This window comes from Chroicocephalus ridibundus, chromosome Z, assembly GCF_963924245.1.
Source record: "Chroicocephalus ridibundus chromosome Z, bChrRid1.1, whole genome shotgun sequence".
NCBI lineage: Eukaryota > Metazoa > Chordata > Aves > Charadriiformes > Laridae > Chroicocephalus > Chroicocephalus ridibundus.
The window spans coordinates 40768108-40787467 of NC_086316.1; the positions used below are offsets into that span (position 1 = coordinate 40768108).

General features: G+C 35.8%; 1 protein-coding gene across 3 annotated transcripts in view; it reads right to left on the reverse strand.

The window, feature by feature from the left end:
- Positions 1-518: 518 nt before the first annotated feature.
- LRRC2 (leucine rich repeat containing 2) overlaps positions 519-19360 on the reverse strand; it is a 68960-nt gene continuing 50118 nt past the window's right edge. For all 3 annotated transcript variants that reach the window (XM_063321024.1, XM_063321025.1, XM_063321023.1), the window contains exons 6-9: positions 9899-10044; positions 7576-7731; positions 5627-5763; positions 519-4183 (exon numbers count right to left, since the gene is read on the reverse strand). In XM_063321024.1, the coding sequence (XP_063177094.1) occupies positions 4134-4183; positions 5627-5763; positions 7576-7731; positions 9899-10044 (489 nt within the window). In that variant the 3' untranslated portion in view covers positions 519-4133. The remainder of the gene's footprint in view (positions 4184-5626; positions 5764-7575; positions 7732-9898; positions 10045-19360) is intronic.

Consider the following 19360-nt stretch of genomic DNA (forward strand, 5'->3'; position numbering starts at 1 on the left):
AAATGCATCTTTACTAAGATTTTGCTGAACCTCAAATAGTTTTTTTAGGATTTGGCAACGAGAAAACAGAAAGTTCCAGGGAGAGGTAAGAGAGATTAAAGATCCTTTCATATTAATGCCTGTCAGCACATAATGAAAACACCATGTAGATCCCCTGTTTACACTAAGCAACACCCACAGCTGTTAATGGACCAGTAAAGTGAATAAGAGAGCAAGCTGTAGGATAGAATATAGTCACAGCTGCAATCAGCCCAAGTAACAGATTCAGCTATTGAACAGAGAGGAAGCTTTTCCTGAACTGCTCAACATATAGAAAGATTACCCAAGAGGTAGATAAACAGAGTTACAGTTCTTCTATTTATTAAGGCTAGTTCAAATGAGGCCTCAAAATGAGGAAAAAAACCACCCTGCTTTCCAATCTGCTCCCATCCTCTATGAAGCAGGAGCTACTCTGTACTGAAATTATCCACAGATCAGGATCTAGCAGATACTGAAATCAAGTCACATCATCAAGAAAAGAGCATTCCCTGTTTATTATTTTGCTCATTGCTTCCTTTGCAGAAAATAAACACAGTAAAACAGTTCCAATGGTGTGTAAATGTTTGAGGGGAAAAGAAAGAAAATGTTGTCCAATGTTAACTGTAAATTTTAAGGCAATATCTAATACAAGACTATGTTATTCCTAGGTACTCACTAATTAAATTTCAGGTTATTTGCTTTCATTATAAGTTTATCTTCCTACCTTATACTTTGCTATACTTAAAAACAAGGCCAAAACAATGCAGCACAAGGAAAAGGAACACAATGGAAAGTAATTATCTGATTTACTTTTACACATTGAGCCAGTGAGTATTCTATAACACACATTTCAATTGCTCTCAGTCTTTCTGCGTTTGAATAGCAGCTACTTGCGAAGCAGAAGGAAATGGTTGAGGTTTAGTGACTGTCATATTTGGCAGCTTGTCACAGCCAATAAAAAGGCGGTACAGAACACGTGCATGTTCATTTTGCAGTTCAGAATTAAAAACACGTTGTTTTCCTTTAGGTATCTAAGTGTCTGTCATAAAAAGCTTGAAAACAGCATAAATTGCCATTAGTACACATAACTCCTTTCATTCATAAAATGATTCACTTCCAAAAATTGAAAAAGAACATATGCAACAGGTCAATAACAGAATTCTCTTATCTGGAAGTTTGGGGTTTTTTTTATTAAAAGATAATACTTTTAAGTAGAACTACCAGTAAAACAAGTTGGGTAGAAAACCAATAAAATTAGATCAAATTCGAAATGAAGCGTCTTTTGGCACACAGATTTTGTACTGCAATGGATTATAGGACATAGAAGTAGAACTCAAATGCAGTTATGCTGAAATTAGGAATTTCAGTTATAGCTGACATTACCCACTGGACATCTTAGGTGTAATGGAGACAGTTGTATGTGTACACCATCTTCCCCTTAAACAGAGGTACTGGACAAATTCCGTCACAAAAATAATCCATTCTTTCTGCGGGTAAAATTTTAGGAAGTAATGCTCTACAAGAGCCAGGAATAAAATCTCTTAGCCCTGCAGGGAAGTACTTGGGGATACTGGTGGATGAGAAGTTGGACGTGAGCCAGGAACATGCATTTGCAGCTCAGAAGGCCAACTGTATCCTGCATTAAAAGGAGCATGACCAGCAGGTCAAGGGAAGTGACTCTTGCCCTCTACTGTCCTCTTGTGAGACCCCACCTGGAATACTGCATCCACATCTAGAGTCCCCAGTACAAGAAAGACATGGACCTGTTAGAGCAGGACTATGAAAATGGTCAGAGGGCTGCAACACCTGTCCTATGAGAAAAGGCTGAGAGAGTTAAGTTTGTTCAGCCTGGAGAATAAAAGGCTCTGGGGAGACTCTATTGCAGCTTTTCAATGTATAGGGGGGGTTTATGAGAAAGATGGAGAAAGATTTTTTCACCAGGGCCCATAATGACAGGACAAGGAGTAGCAGTTTTAAACTGAAATAGGATAGATTTAGGTTCAATTTCACAAAGAAATCCTTTATGATAAGGATGTTGAGACACTGGAAGGTTTCCTAGAGAAGCTGTGGATGCCCCATCACGGGAAGTATTCAAGGTCAGGTTGGATGGGGCCTACAGAAACCTGACCTAGTAAAAGATGTCCCTGCCTGTGGCAGAGGGTTGGACTAGATGATGTTTGAAGGTCCCTTTCAACCGAAACCACTCCAGGATTCTATGAAAATTAGATTCACAGAGGTTCAAAGCCAAGTTGGGGAACACCAGTTTGATCTCCTGTATACCATTGACCTTGCATTTTCTGTGGCTTAATTGTTACAGCAATTTTTAAATGAAAATGTTAACCTGGACTTAAATAATTTATCAGTGTTTTGTGAGTTATCCCATGGTTGCTCTTACTGAAACACAGGCCTTTTTTTTCTAGTTCAAATCTGTGAATTCAAGTTTTAGTCTTCTGCCTTATGTTTGTCTGGTGCAGTAAAAAATCCTGTTTCGAGACTGTGATTTTTCATTGATAAACATTGACAAGCAAATGGATTTGTTCACTGTTCAATGAACTTAAAAATGCATGTTTTCTATTTATGCTAATGGTTTGCTGCTGAATGTTCCCCAGTTTATCACTGTTATTTGTGAACAGCAGAAATCTTTCAAGTAAGACTAGCAGCTAATACAACTTCTCTATTCAAGTACCTTCTGTTTATATATCCAACAATTTTGACACTAGAATTTGCACTGGGAACTTTTATTTAGTTAATTACATTTGCACCCCTAGTTTTTCTTAAAGTTACGACTTTTTGAAACTTTCTCTTTGTTCCAAGACTTGCTTAAAATCAACATTAACACCTAGAGACCAACTCAAGAGGGTTTCAATTAGGATAGTAATACGACTGCAGGAGTTTGTGACTGGAATAAATAACACATCTAGTATTTACAAATTCTCTTCTTTCAAAAGAATGAATACTAAAAGGTTAAAAAGTAAATAAAATGTCGAAAGTAGTATTTTTTATATGGAAATCTGGAGGAAAACATCCTTTGTTGCTTTACTTTTTAAATATGACTCACTTAATTGGCAGTCTACTGCACAAAACTCATAAGTTTAGGACTATTAAAATTCTCTACTTTCAGTCTAATTTGAGTCTAAATTCTCAAAGTCTCAAGTCTTTTTAGATTAAAAAGTATTGTTTTATTAAACAAAAAATAGTCTGATTTCTGAAACTCTACAGTATATACAATTATGTAATTATACGTAAACATATTATGAAATAGCAAGCAACATAACTTCAGCAAACTCGTTGCTACACAACTTGGAAAATTTCAATAAATATCCACAAAATCCTGTAATCTGAAACCATTAGTAGAAGACCTTTATCATCATTTTGCTGATGGTATTCGTTCACACTGCTCAGTCCTTAAAATCTTATTTAATACACTGCTATGTTATAAGACTGTTTAGCGCAGAAGTTTCAGTCACGTTGGTACTTGAATTCACAAACAGGTAAAAGCTTATAATATGCCTGAAAAAAAACCAGCAGAATTGCTACAGTTTCTATATATAAAATTGTTGATACTTATTTAAACTGAAAATCCTGAGGAGGACAATTTCCTTGAAGAGCAGAAAGTAAATGCAAACAACTATGTATGTGTTTGTACTTTAAATATTGTAAAGAATTTAATGTGCTATTTGGTCTTAAGAATGCAACAGATGACATTTGTTTTCTAAATTAATCCTTCCCCTTTTGTAAAATAAAATATCTTTTTAAGATGATGATTTATGTTCCACTGTTTCCACTACAATGTATAATGTCTTCATCCTGAGGGCATCTATCCATACTTTATTACAATGAATGGTTACTTTTGGAAGGAACATACGTAAATTAGTGGCTGTTGCTGTGGACTTGAAAATAAATATGTTGATTTAAAAGGTGAAACAGCATTTTATGAAGGCTCTTCTGTTCCTTCTTTTATCTGAAGTTACTGGGAGCAGCTACAGTAACAAATAAAAAAAATTGTGATGATTTTTAAGTGCTTCTGGCCATCTATGTTTTCCAGTGTTTCCTATTCAGGTGGATAAAAATAGAATTATTCTGATATTCACTTGTGATTTAGAGATTTTTGATCTTCAGAGCTGAAGACTGAGTAATACTTTTGTAGTGTAGGAAGGGGTCAAATCTGTGAAAAGAGAAAAAAGAAATACATCTCAGATTTCAGCTATGTAACCCAGCACAAATAAATGGAGCCCTTAGCTAGAAAAAGCTAGGTTTCATTTTATTTCAAAGTGATCTCTGTGCTGTCTTTCAGAAATTCTGCTGGCTTGTATTATACAGAGGTTGTTCCTTCTCCAGTCCACTTTTCAAAAGCAGGTACTGGCATAATCTATAGCACAAGAATTCAGAAGCAGGAAGTGCAAGAGTGATTCATGATCCAACCTCATCATAAAAAGCATGGACATAAGTTTTGTCTAGGAAGGCAGAAAAGTGTATCCCTGAGCTGCTTTGCGCCCAAGGAGTATAAAGTTCGCCTGTGCTTGACAGGGCCAAATGCAGTTTTCAGGCAGCCTGGCAGCCATTACCTTAGACTCCACATTTCACAAGTATGTAAATACAACTCCATCACTACTTATTTCATGAGTATCTCTAAAGCCAAATTATGATTTCAATTTTTCCTCCATTCCTTCTCTCCATTTAAACTGCTATTTCTACCATTATCAGAATCTGGGACTTTTATAGCAGACTTCACTTTACAAGGAGAGTCTTGAATACTCAAGCGTGCAACTTATGGACATTAAGGAACAAATGCCCATTATCAGAACATGAAAAGTATTCTGCAGCCACATCCTGTGGCCTTTCTTTACATTTCTTTTTCACCAGGTCTTGTAGGACCACTGTACAGACTACTTACCTGAAATGCAAGAAAGGAAGATACCATAAGATTCATTCCACAAAAATTCATTTCTACACACAAATTCTCATGGAGATTTAAACAGAGCCTATAGGGTATTTTGGCTCACAGGAAATTTTGCCTTTGTTTCCTAACACATTTTACTAAAGAGGACTCAAGAGGTTGCCAGTAAATATAGGTTGGAATAGCAAAATAAAGTAATATTTAAACTTTCAGGTGCTGTGCAATAAAGGCAAAAGCAGTGATTTTACTACATTAATTTTAGAGTGGTTAAACAATTAGAACATTGATATAGATGCACTGTTAAAGAACGTTCTATCAATCCAAAGAGCATTTCATATATACGGTCTGTTTCATTTTGAGAAGGAGAAACATTTCTGCAGGAATTCAAAATCGCTAATGCCAACCCCAAGAGAGGTAAATAAATCTGGAGAATGACAGTAGTCATTGCATACATTATCACTCGATTAAGGATAATGCATATACAAACACACCATTAATTTTGTATGAATTTTTTCAATATCAAGTGTTTTATTTGGGGCCTAAACTTTTAACAAAACACATTCAACATTTTAATTTTTAGTCTTATTTAACACCATAACAGACAATTACAGTTTAAGGGTTTATTGCTTGTACTCTTAAAAATTAGTGTTCCTAATGTATGTCTACGTTTATACCCAAGAGAGAAGGAAGTTTGCTGCAAGTTACACATACCCCTTTCCTTTAGGTCTTCAATGTATGCTTTCATAAATTCTTTCTCAAACTGCTCCCTATCACGTTCACTTTCTATGATTTCTTCAGTGTCTTCACATACAATAGTCTCAACTGGGCTGTCCTTGAGACTTATGAATCTAGAGAGATATTAAAACAAGAATACATGCAACAGGCTTCTGAATATCATTGGCCAATATGAATGACATTTTAGAAGTTGCTACTATAGCCAAAAGGGTAAACATAAAGAACATTTGCCTAATTTTTGCATTATGGCATTGTTAGGATTGTTATTATTAGAAATAAAGATTTCAAATGGCACCTTCTCTATACTCCACTTTCCATATAAAAATGATCATATTTATCTCTTTCTTTTTGCCTATCTACATAAATAATTCTTTGGAATAACAGATATATTTCTTTGTTACGGAACTTCTGACAGACTTCACTGTAATTTCACATCTGTTAATGAGCAGTATGAACTCCATCCTAACAATATTTCCTATTAATCTGGAATATTGCCAGTAACACGAAGCTGACAATATGTATCTCCATTTTTGGGTTGTTATGTAACTTCTCTTTCACAATGCATGTCTGCATGTGGATTATGTTGTATTTGCAAATTTCCTAAAGCTACACATTGCCGGTGAAAAATTAGACATTTACATAAGCAACTTACATAACGTGCAATGTTGTGCATACAGTGCACAGTATTCTGAAAATCTCTGATGATATTACCACTCCAAGAAGGAAAAAAAAAAGCAAACTAGTAGAATTGTTACTTGCAAAAGAACAAATGTTACAACAAATCATATGGCTTTTTAAAATCTCATAAATTGCTGTGAGTCTGTGGCGGGTTGACCTTGACTGGCCTGGTGCCCACCGAGCACCTCACTCACTCCCCCTCCTCAGTGGGACAGGGGAAGAGTATAAGATGACAAAATCATAGGCTGAGATAAAGACATCTTAATGAAGAAAAGCAAAAGCCATGAGGGCAAAGCAAAAAAAATTATCCTCTATTTCTCATCAACAGGTGATGTCCAGCCACTTCTGGGAAGCAGGAGCTCAGTACGTGTAGTGGTTGCTTTGGAAACAAACACCTTAATAACGAATGACCCACCTCCCTTTTCTTTTCTCTTAGCTTTTATTGCTGAACAGACACCATATGGTATGCAATATCCCTTTGGTCAGTTTGAGTCAGCCATCCCAGCTATGTCCCCTCCACCTTCTTCTCATCCTCAGCCTACTGGCCTTTATGGGGGAGGGTTAAAGAGACAGCCTTGATGCTGTGGGAGCACTGCTCAACAGTAGTCAAAAAACTTGGTGTGTTACCAGCAGCATTCTAACTACAAATACAAAGCCCAGCACTATGAGGGCTGCTATGGGGAAAGTTAACTCCATATCAGACAGACCCAGTATTGTGTCAAATGGTTTCATAATCAAAAACCTGAGCATCGCCTACAGAAATGCAAGATCATTGTAACTGCAGACTAAAAGGCCTTTTAGTCTTACCCTGCATGCAGCAACAAGGTGCTGTTTCACAACAAAGAATGTATGGCCTACTAATCTCATGGGACACTATTTAGCCTTTTAACTAGCCATGTCTCTTACTCCCAGCAGCATACTTTTGACAGCGCTGAGCTTATCAACAGCTAACTGCCAGACTACTGGTGCCACACTGCAGCATGGCTTTGTGACTGCAGAGTTAGAGGAGGATATAGAGGAATAGCAGTTTAGGCATACGGATGCACAACTGTCAGATGAAAATCAGAAAGCTCAGCTCCTCTGCAGTTTCCAATCTCTCTAGTACTTCCTTAAGGGGTCTCATATAAATTGGGCCAGAATTTGACCAGCGGGTATGGTAGAAACTGATGTTTGTGACAGTATTTCCCCTGGGTGCATCTACCTTACCTTCTTAAGAACAGATTCCTTTCTCTCTCACTTTTACTTACTTTAAACCTGTAGTTGATTCACAGATGGCTGTGGGTATCTCAACCAGGTCATCACCACTGACAATTAGCAAACTGAGCTTTGGCATATTGACCAGAGATCGTGGAAGATAAGTCAACTTGTTTTTCTGTAGGAGAAGCGTCTGAAGTTGATCTAACCTGTAAAAATGTAAAAACTAAAGATAACTTAAAATATTTGTTTCAGAGAGGTGCATCTATCTAAAATAGCAATACAGAATTAATCTTGTGTAAAAGAATAACAATTACATGCATCGTCTTTGGCTTCTCAAAAATTACTCATACCACACTTTCAGAAATTGTAATCAACTTTAGTGGAAATATCCAGTCGTGGCTCAACATTACAGATATTAATAGCATACCTCTGACAAGTACTCAGAAGCATGCCCAAGATAAAAGGTTACAAAAATTACTGTGCTTTCATACGGAAGATCTAGACATAATATGATACAAAGCCTCGTCACGTGTATCCCAGAACTAATGAAAAATACGGGTCACCAGCCCATACCTTTGCCCATATGCTGGTTTCTGTGAATGAGATACATCCATGCAAGGCAGTGTATTCCCATCTACTGTTTTTCACTAGTAATTAGTACTGTGGGGAGCAAGAGAAAGACCAGCTCCTGGTCATATGGCTCTTGCAAGTTGTCCCACTGAAATCAATTTAATGACAATGTTTTGTGGAGGAATGCATTGGGCTTCTTTTCCTTTATTTCCCCTGGCTTTTCTTAATGCAATGGTAATTTCTGGCTGAGCATTTATTCTTTGGAGTAGATAGAAGATGAAAAGCATAGCAAACTGATGAAACAAGTTTGTATCATTCGACTGGAAGCCTCCATTCCTAAAACAGTGTTGCAAGCTATTGCTTTTCAGGCCTATGTGGTTTGTTTGAATTCAGGGAAAGATGTTAAGTAAGGTTTCAGTTTACTGACAACTCATCTTTTTTAATCACAGACTTCTTGGTAGTTCATTGACGTTCTTCAACACTGCAGGCATTGAAATCATGAGTCTGAATAAGAGTATCAGTTTACTGGGAGGGTGGGGGATATCCTGAAATATTCTAGTCTTCAGAATGCATATGAGCCCAAGTGATCTTGAAATTCAAAATCCAAAGTCAAACAAAGAAAACATTATTTTGTGGTGTCTGATTATGATGCTTTAGTATAGATCCTGGCAACTCAGTACAAAATCAAGAAGATGAAATGTAGAAAAGGAATATTTTGGAGATAGAGAAATACAGATATATTACAGGGGAAAAAAATGATCCTTAAGTTGAGCAGGTATCCTTCCATAAAGTGAAAATACCCTCTTAGAAGCTCTTTGAAGTTAATCAAATCTCTGCTCAGATCCCCTGGAAAAAAATGGCAGGTTTATGCTGTTGTGGATAGAGTACGTGAATTACTAAATCAAATTAAGTCTTCAGCTCTGCTGTCAGAGAAATCTGTGATTACACAATGTCTCAGAAAATTCTTTTTGCCCAGCAGCAAAGCTCTTGCAAAAGTTAAGGCTGAATGAGTTTTCTGTGAAGTCTCTTGTGTCTCAGGGATCTCTATTCCCAGATCAATAAACAATCCATATTTTTTTTACTAAACTTTAGTTAATATGTGTTTCGGTTTATTTATGGCTATGCAAAGTTTTGTAAACCAAGTTACAACAGGACTCCAGAGTGAATAAATAGGCCCAGAGATAAGAAAAGTGCTTTCTCAGGCTAGTAAGTCCCATTAGAGGGATCAGCATGAGTTTTTTTAAAACTAGTTGTAGTGTATCCCTAAACTGAGAGATTGAGTATATACGTGCACTTGCATATATACTTCAGAGTAGAAGAGGAGGATTGTCAGTGGTTTTTTTTAATCTTACCGATATTTTTCTGCTTTACTGCCAAAGTTTATCAAGTGCTTTCAGTAACTTAGATATGCTTTAGTTCATTTTTCCCTTCACCCTATCTGTCCTCCAGAGAGATATTGCTGACAATTCCATATGGTGAGTCCCCTTTGCTGGAACTGGGGAGTTCTCTTTGATGGAACTGGGGCATTCTCTTTGCTGGAACTGGGGCAGACTATGCCCCATGAAGTTCCCAAATAACAATGCCTGAATATAATGACAAATTATTGTGAATGTGGCAGAAAATGTAATTGGTTAACTGAACAGGAAAGGTGCTGACTGTGCAATCTGCCATCAACAAGATAGAAAATGTAGTTTCTGTGACTTTTTCATGTGATTTTTCATTAATGGTATCCCTTTGAAGCTTGTTATTTCTAGATTTGCTTTATAGTTCACAAGCCTGTCAATGAATTAAAAAATAAACTACCTGTCTATGTCTTCTGGGAGATCTTTCAGGTTGTTGCTGCTAATATCCAACCACTGCAAGTTAGACATCCGGAGTACACAAATTGGAATAGAATGGAACTTGTTTGCTGACACATCCACAACTGTGACTTGTTTCAGGTTACTTAGCTAGAAAGAAGCAGTGCTTTATTTTAGTTACATTTTGCAAGCACAAGAAGACATTCCATTCTTCAAACATTCTTATTCCTCTCAAAGCACTTAGAAAAATATGAATTGCACTATTTTTTTACTCAACTTTTTGGCAGCCTTATCTTTTACTCATCATTTCATAGGAAAAACGATTTCAGAAATAACTACCTCCCAAACTGTTCATCATGTTTGTACAACTGTTATGGTATTGAATGAAATTTTCACTCTAAAAAAAACTATAGTTTTAGATAACACCAAGGCTGGAACAAGACAATGACTTGGTTCCTTGCTAGGTTACATATAAACTAAGCTCAGAGGTGATAAAACACAGTTTTGGTAATTAAAAGATGCCAGGTTATCTTTCTCAAAATCAGAGATTTTATAACTCCCACCAAAAATATGTAGATTTCCTTTGCTATAACTCTGTTATGCACTGAGAGTATATTGCTAGGAGACCCTTAGACAATGAAACCGCCAACATAAGCCAACAGAAAATTTGGTCCAATATTTTTCAAAGATCTTTAAAAATACATAATCCAAATTGCAAACTGAATGCATAATAAGGTGCACTAGAGCTTTTTACTTGAATACTTTTCAAAGGAATTACATTTTTAAGTTAAAAATCTTTACTGCCATGAAAGTTAACCACAAATGTAAAATACACCTGTTAAAGAAATAAATGTGTTAAATAAAGCTCTCAGTGTACTGAATCAATTATTCACAATACCAGTGTTCATAAAACCATGCAGCTAGCTAAAGTGAATGTCAAAGGAGTGTAACTGTTAACCAAAAAAGTACTTTAGAATGGAAATTATACATCTGAGCTTCTAATCATATGTCACCATCACCATCTAGCTCTATAAATTCTGATACAGACGAGAAAGTAGCCAAAATTTTTTATTGGTCTTTGCCTGAAGGTTTCTTAGAATGTAGAAAATAATCAGGAAACAAAAACCCCAAACCCCATATATTTTCCATTCGCAAAGTAAGCAAAATGCAAGCAACGGCACAAATTATAAAAAAACTAGAAAGTGATAAAATACATTGAAAAATCCTTGAGAAGGATTTTTTTATTCTTATTTATTAAGAATCAAGTCCTATTTTGTTACATTTTATGGCTAAACTTCTTCTTACCTCAATACTATCAGAATTCCCTCTTAATTTGACCCTTGTTATTTAAAGTGCTCACATTCATAGCATGGTGCTGTGTCAAAGACAGTTTGGTTTGGGTTTTGTGGTGATTTTTTGGGGGTTTGTAGGATTTGGGGGTTTGGTAGGTTGGTTTTTTGATTTGTTTTGTTTTGTTTTGTTTTGTTTTGTTTTTTCTAGATTTAACTTTATATTGCAGCCAGACCCTAAAATTTGGGGAAATTTTTTTAGGGAGATTTACTGAAGTTATCATATTACAACTGACTACACAATTAAATTTACCTTTCAAAATTATAAAAAAAAAAAGGTTCAGAGTTTCTCAAGCCAAAGATATGATTTCTAAATCTGCCGACCACTGCATTAAAACAGCCTTGGTGAGGCATTACCATGAAAATGTCTCACTTCTGTTTCAGAACAGGCAAGCACTCCTATTGTTCTGACACTTCTCACTTCCAAACCATTTTGTCATTTTGAGGACTGACTACTAGCAATGAACACTCACTCCTATACTGTAAATTTTTCAAATACTGAATCTTTTTTCCAAGAAAACAGAACTTCCCTTTGAACAAGGAAAGCAGAGTCACTCTTCTAGACTGTAGCAATGAGAGAATAGAAAAAATAATTGGCACCATCTTTACAATGCATTTATTTTGTTGTTTCAAATTATTGTCACAATTCCAAATCCTAAGCAATATTTCAAGTTTCTCTGCACTCAGAACAATTTGCTAAAACTGCTGACATATTTCTTTCAACAAACTCTCCCAAAAGGAATTTCGCAGGCACAGAATTAGAATAAAGTCCTACAGGCTTAAATGTCACCCAAAATGTTCTCAAACCATCCCCAAAGAAGAAAAACCACAGTCTCTAAACACCAAGCAGCAGAGTATTTTAAAATAAACTGACATCACTGTTCACCCAAGTTTCTAAACACTTTGCTTTCACATGCAGTCACCTGTCATGCTGAAACAATGTGGTAACTTTAACACTAGGTAGTAAATATCGTCAACAGCAGTAACTAGTTTTATGTGTTCACCTGAAATTGCTTTATTGGGTTAAATATTAAAAGTAACATTAATATAGCAGTATTATTTTTTTAATAAACAGAACTGTTTCTGCCATTTTTCATATAGTATGGAAAATAGATTGTTTTAATAGTTGATTAGATGAAAACATACATTTTTCAGGAGTTTATACTCCCATAAAAATGTACTAACAAAATATAAGGCCATAGACTCATACGATATAAAGTTTGGTTCAGCATACTGCAGAATGTATGGAGCCATGGTTATATTGTGTAAGCTGCAAGCCCTCTGTGCTTGTTCTTTTAGGCTAATATTTAACAAAATCTGTCCATTTTCTATAATATGTTGAAATCTAATGGAGTTTTTATTTAATCTGTCTCTGATATGTCACCAACAAACACCTATGATATACAATGCATTGGAAATTATGGCAGCTGTGCATTATACTTTCTGAAGAAAATCCTGTGCATTTTATTTCTTCTTGAAAGACTAATGGATTTTTGCACCTTTTATAACACTTCATTTTCAAACAAGCATGGCTACCTTATCATTTTTACGTTATTGTTGCTTGATGTTATTTTTTGCTATTTTGCTCTATAATGTGACTTTGAATCAATCAGTATATAGGCATTATGCAAGTTCCATTTTTAAAAACAGCTATATTTGACAGTCCAGGTACCTGGACCCGCTAATTGTGGTCCTTATGTTCAATCACTATAGTCATGTTTATTTTACAAACTGCCCCATTTTGCTTATCTTAATAATTTTGTTCATAGAAATAGCCCAGATGATAACATTGTAGGACTCCACTGCTTCCCTTTCTCTCTGACATGAAAAGGGCTGAACAAGTTATTTGATTAATGGGCGTGGTTTTATTTCTGATCTGCTTTTTGTCCTGAAAGGGATTTACTGATAAGGTTGCATGTAACTTTATCATGAGTTGCCTACTATTTAGCACCAACAAATGAAGAGGTGTAAAGACATGTTAAGCCTTACCACAAAATATGCTGTATTTTTCAATTACATGTAAACATTCAGTGACAGAAACAGCATCCCATCAAAGTCAATGTATGACAAGACATACAAAGGATTAACCCAGAAATGTCTACTGTTGCATTACAAACATGCATTTTCTCAGAGATTTCAGACTCCATGAATTCAAAGAAAATTTGTACCACTTCAGTAGGATCAGGTTATCACCTATGCTGTCTCCCAAAACACGTAGATTGGCACTCAGCATCTCATTAGCTTGCTGAAAGCAGTACAGTATATATGACAAAGGGGCACCCTAGGTGCCAACTGCACAGTTGCCCGCTTAGATCTCATGCATTCAAACCAAATCCCCAGCTTTTCTTTCACAGAGCTGTAAATTTAAGCTCTTCTATAATCTCATTGACATTTCTAGAGAAAAGCATCAATTAAAGAAACAGTGGACAAGCACCTTTAGAGGTAGAAGGTATCTTTCATGAAGATATACTTGTACATTTATAGCCCAGTCCACCATTGGACTTCCAAACTGGGCTCTTAAACTTGAGAAGGCAAAGGTATTTAACAGTCAGACCCACCCCTTAGTAACAGGGTACTCACTCACGTATTTTGTGACAAAACCCTCTGAAGCATAAAAAAACATGACTTCAAACAGCACTTGGTCTGGTGGTAACGTGATAAGCTAAATCCAAGAAATATATGTGGAAGCAAGTCTTCACCCAAATTACATTATTCTCATTTTGCAATGCTGAAATGCTAAATCTTTTGCACAGTTAATCCACAAATAGACACTGTTATTTTGATGACAAACTGTCTCCCTGGAAGTTTAACATTATCCCCTTTCATCTTTGGAGCATTACCTTCATTCAAATACCTAAAGTTTAAAGTCTAATAGAGTAATTACAGCTATGATGATCAAGTATTAAAAGTTCATAGACAGGGACTTTGCTTTTTATTAGAGCATTATGAAATATAAATATTTCATCCAGTCTGCAAAGAATAAGAAAGCTGGCTGCAATATTCGCAAAAATATTACATTCACAGGTATTGATCATTCAAAGTGATTGAAGAACCACATAGCAACAAGAGCAGGACTGTCTTCATACAGTTAAAATCCCTAAGAATGTGGATCATGTGTTTAAATTTGAGTATAGGAGTTTTTCCAAGCCAACAGATGAGTCACGGGCGTGAAATTAAGCACACAATAAATGATTTTCTGGGCTGAAGCCAAAACAAGTCTACTGTCTCTAAAAATAAATTTATGTTGATTAGTTACATTAAGTTTTCATAGTATTACTCCTGCAAATACACAGTCTGCACTTTGCCATCATAAAGTCACCTCATCTTCAGATCTCCAAAACTTGTAATTTAGGGGCACATATTAGAAGGAAAACTAGGCTCTACCAAAAGTCCATTACAAGTTCTTTCACCAAGAGATGACCAAAATTGCTCCCTTTCACAACAGAACAGAGACAAAGCCAGAAACTTTCTTCATTTCTGCTCCAAGATGCAACAGTAATTGAAGAGATACTATTCAAATGGTGCCATCATAATTATCATTTCAACACATACAACAATTCTGTTTTGCCATGACTATACACAGTGGCCTGTGAAGTTACTCTTCTGATTTTAAAAACTGAGTATGTTCATTTGAGCTCATTCTGAAACCCACAGCAAATCATTATTTGCCAAAGTGGGGCAAGGGGGAAAAACCCAAAAGAGAGGGAAATTTTATTCTGTAGCAATTAAAAAATGATATTATAAACAAAGATGGTAGTAAAAATAAAGAATTATAACACAGTGGTTGATGGTTTTGTTTTGCATTGATAAAACAGGAACCATTGACTTAAAATTAAAAAAAAATATCAAGGATATTTGAAGAGACATCAGTAGAAGAGAAGCAGGTAATGGTGTAATATTGACAGAAATAAAATAAATAATGAAATTACATGAGAAAAACATTAAAGTGAAAGTAAGAATTTGCTCTTATTGCTCTAACTTATTACAGTAGCATCATTTTGATGAGTGATGATGAAATCATTTCACCTTATATACATTGATGCTGGGCAATGACAACAGCTTTCTACACCAGATTGAACAGATACAGTCTGATAAACCTGGAAACAAGGCTTTCGTGGAATGTTAGACAGAAATCAACTTGCTTAAAAAGGTAAGTGGAAGACAGAATATTAAGGGGGAAAAGACATTCTGACTTCAGCAGTGGAGGGCCTTCTAGCGTACCAGGAATAAGCATCTGCATGGTTTTTTGCTTTACAAAGAGGAATGGTAGAACTTTTCACCTTGGCACAGAGTAGCTTCACTAAAATGCACAAGTTTCTCACCTGCTGTGGTGCTGGGCAGCAGAGCAGTTTGATTAATACAACTAATTGGCTCACAAGCAGGACAACCGTGCAACTTGGAACTGCATTTATCTGTTCTTGAAGCAAAGGTTTCTTAAAGAAAATCCTCAAATTCAGGGAGGTCACAATGGAGATAAGTCTGTTTTGCACCCTGTGACATATCTGGTCTGGAATTAGACCTTATCTAGCTGAGCAAACTGTTGCAAAATATCTATCATCAAGATTGTTTTTCTTTTAATGCCACAAAATATATGTGCGCGACACAGATAGTACACAAACCCACAGTGGAAAACACCGTCAACAATTGAACACTACAGTTCACAGCTTTGTGGCTTGTCAGGATTGTAGCAAATTTTCTTGCCCTCCTCTTCTTTCCTTTCTCATAGTGCTGTTAGATACATGTGGGGTTTTTTTATATACTTTCTCTGAGGTGGTGATAAACCTAACGGGAAAAAATATAAGTTAATCTCTTTCCAAAAGATTCTTTTCTTTCTATATTGTAATAGTATTTCTAGGATGCTTTATGTCTTGCTCTGGTACAAAAATGTAAAAACTGGAAATACAGCTAATAGTAAAAGACGCAGATATCGGAGAGATCTTTTCCTGACCTGGACAAGAAAGCTGAGGATTTGCACATATTCTGTACACACAGTGGGTGGGCTTTTTGCACAAATAGACATTTGGCTGCTTGTTAAGAAACGGATGGTGCAATTAAGAGCATAAGGTTATGACTTCTTGTAGGTTTTTAGTGCTTCATTGTTATTTTGCGCTACTCCATCCAGGCTGTGTCCAAGTAGCCAGGGTGTGTCCAAGTCAATTAGGGTATTAAATTATTATTGTTCTTATTAAGTGTCTCCTAGTAAAAATATAACTGAAAACTTATACTTACTTATGAAAGCTTATAATGAAGCTGGACTTTCAAGACTCATTTTACAGGAAGAATTCCCCTACCATGGAGTTTACAGAGACCTGGTGCAGGCACTGGACACATTGCAGCCCTCCAGTGTTACCACCCAGCCATGTGATCTTTGATACTGCCCCACAGATGAGAACATAGCAAGCCTACAAATCTCATCTGTTTTTTACTGGAAATCCTTTAAAGTTTCTTTTCTTTCCTTCCTTCCTTCCTTCCTTCCTTCCTTCCTTCCTTCCTTCCTTCCTTCCTTCCTTCCTTCCTTCCTTCCTTCCTTTCTTTTTTCTTTCTTTCTTTCTTTCTTTCTTTCTTTCTTTCTTTCTTTCTTTCTTTCTTTCTTTCTTTCTTTCTTTCTTTCTTTCTTTCTTTCTTTCTTTCTTTCTTTCTCTCTTTCTTTCTCTCTTTCTTTCTCTCTTTCTTTCTCTCTTTCTTTCTTTCTCTCTTTCTTTCTTTCTTTCTTTCTCTCTTTCTCTCTTTCTTTCTCTCTTTCTTTCTCTCTTTCTTTCTCTCTTTCTTTCTCTCTTTCTTTCTCTCTTTCTCTCTCTCTTTGTTATACACTAGTGAAGCACTGGTTCAAATTGCCTTTTTAAAAGGAAAAAAAAAAAAAAAACCTGCATATAAAATATCTGGCCAGGTCCCCAGTTCAGCCAAGAGGCTCCTATATTTCAGGCAGGCTTCTAGGTCTACATTACATCCAGAACTCTTCCACCAAGTCTGAGTACCTCAGGAAGAGATAGTCGCAAATGTAACTGAAAGCTCAGTCCATAATGCTTCTTGGATTGCTAAATTTTGTTCTGTGTCTCTTAAATAACAGGGAAAAGATGACTAATAAAATCAGTCATCTCATCTGTGCCAGCATAGTTACTCAGAAGATAAATTGTGTAGATTCAAGTATAAGCTCAGATACATTTTACACTTTTATGTCCTATATCAAAATCAGAAGCTTCCAAAGAAGTGTTTTGCTATCCAGTACCCTTCAGATTGTGTCCAAGCAACTCATCTTTGCTTAGCTACACATTGGTGCCGGAGACATATATTCCTGTACTATTTTTTTAATAGTAAACAACAAAAAATTTCTGCATTTTTATGTATATCATGTGCAATGCCAGATAATATTTTCTGTGAATACGACATCTTACAAACGCCTATTAATTCTTTGAGCATATAAAAACATTAATATAACAAAGGAAACTGTGACTACGGAACAAACACTTAGGAGTAACATTTATTATTAACACATGAATCTAAAACTGCCAAGATTTTCACAACTGCAAATAAAATCTAATATGGAGAAGTACAAGCTAATATAAGAACAGTGAACTGCACACATTTCTTAAACTGACTGAAACCTGGGAGAATATGGAAAGATGAAAAAAGTAACTGCATATAACTCAGTGAAAGTCTTGTGTTCAACATGCACTAGTGGTCAAAAAGGGCAGATAAATAGTTGGATATATATGTAGTACGAAACCAGTAATTAACCCCAAAATTACTTGCCACTAGATAAAACAATCGTACACGTATATACAAAACACCATACTTCTTGTCAGTTTTTATCAAGAAAAAATACAACAGCAGATGGGAATCAAAAATGAGCAACAGTCATTAACAGAATGGAAAGACTTTATTATTTTTGTTAATTTTTTGGTTTGCGGTAGTTCTGAAAGGCCTACATCTATGTCTTCCTAGAAAGACTAGGAAAGACTGTAAAAAATCAAACTGTTGAGCAAGAAATGGTAAATGCATGGTGCATTCTTCTTTCACAATACAAGAGCAACCTAACCAAAAAGCATTGCACTTCCTGATAAAATCAAACTTCTATACAATTAGGTTATAGAATTTGCAACAGCATGTTTTTCAGTTCAAGAACTTTGCAGGATTCAGGGGAAGCTGACATTCACACAAATAATTAAAACCTCCATTTCTATGTCCCAGCTCAAACAAGCAGAGTTCAGATTTTTTCAGCCTCAGAATATGGCACAAACGCCGCACTGATGGTCTAGTAGAATAATACTGAACACTCTATATTCAGCTTGTTTAGTAGCAGTAATACTAGTAATAGTAATACTAGCTAGTAATACTAGCATCATTGCTACCAGAACACATAGAACTGCAGATAAAGCTCTGTGATGCTATGCTGTAAAAACACATTGAGAGATCTCTACCGTGCAGTTTTAATAATTAATATCATTAATACCTATAACAAGGAAATGGGAGAAACTGAACAGAAACACAGTGGCAAGAAGTCACTTACCAAGGTCAAGAAATACATCAGAGAAAGTACAACACAGGCTTCCTGATTTCTAGTCTTGAGATAGTAAGGACGAATCCAGGTATGTATTATGAAAAGTCTCAGGCACCTATCAAGACTTTCTTTGATTATGAAACTAGTGGGGATTAAGAGGCTCTATATTTTTTATAACATCCTGATTTCTTTCCTTTTTTAAAAAAATATACTCCAGTATTCTACAATGCTGAAGCATCATATTAGGTCCTTGAGTCTAGTCAACCTTTTATTGCCTCTAATTGGCATTTCAAAGAGCATTTTGTATTAGTAACCTGAAGATTTAAAGCCAGCTTCTGAGAATAAAAAATATTTCAACTATATTAAAAGAAGTTTGGGGTAACCTGGCCTCTTCTTAATCATCTCCCTGCCCTGCAAGGAGTGTATTCAAAGAGAAAACACCACCCACCCCCCCAAAAAACCACATCAATAACAAAAACAAATAAACAAAAAACCTAACACCAGCAACAAAGGCAGAAAAGAACAATGAATCACGAAATGGTGACGCCCACATGTGATCTTGACACATGTATCTTCTAATTCATTGCAGCCCCTCTGTCGCCACAATCATGTGGGTCAG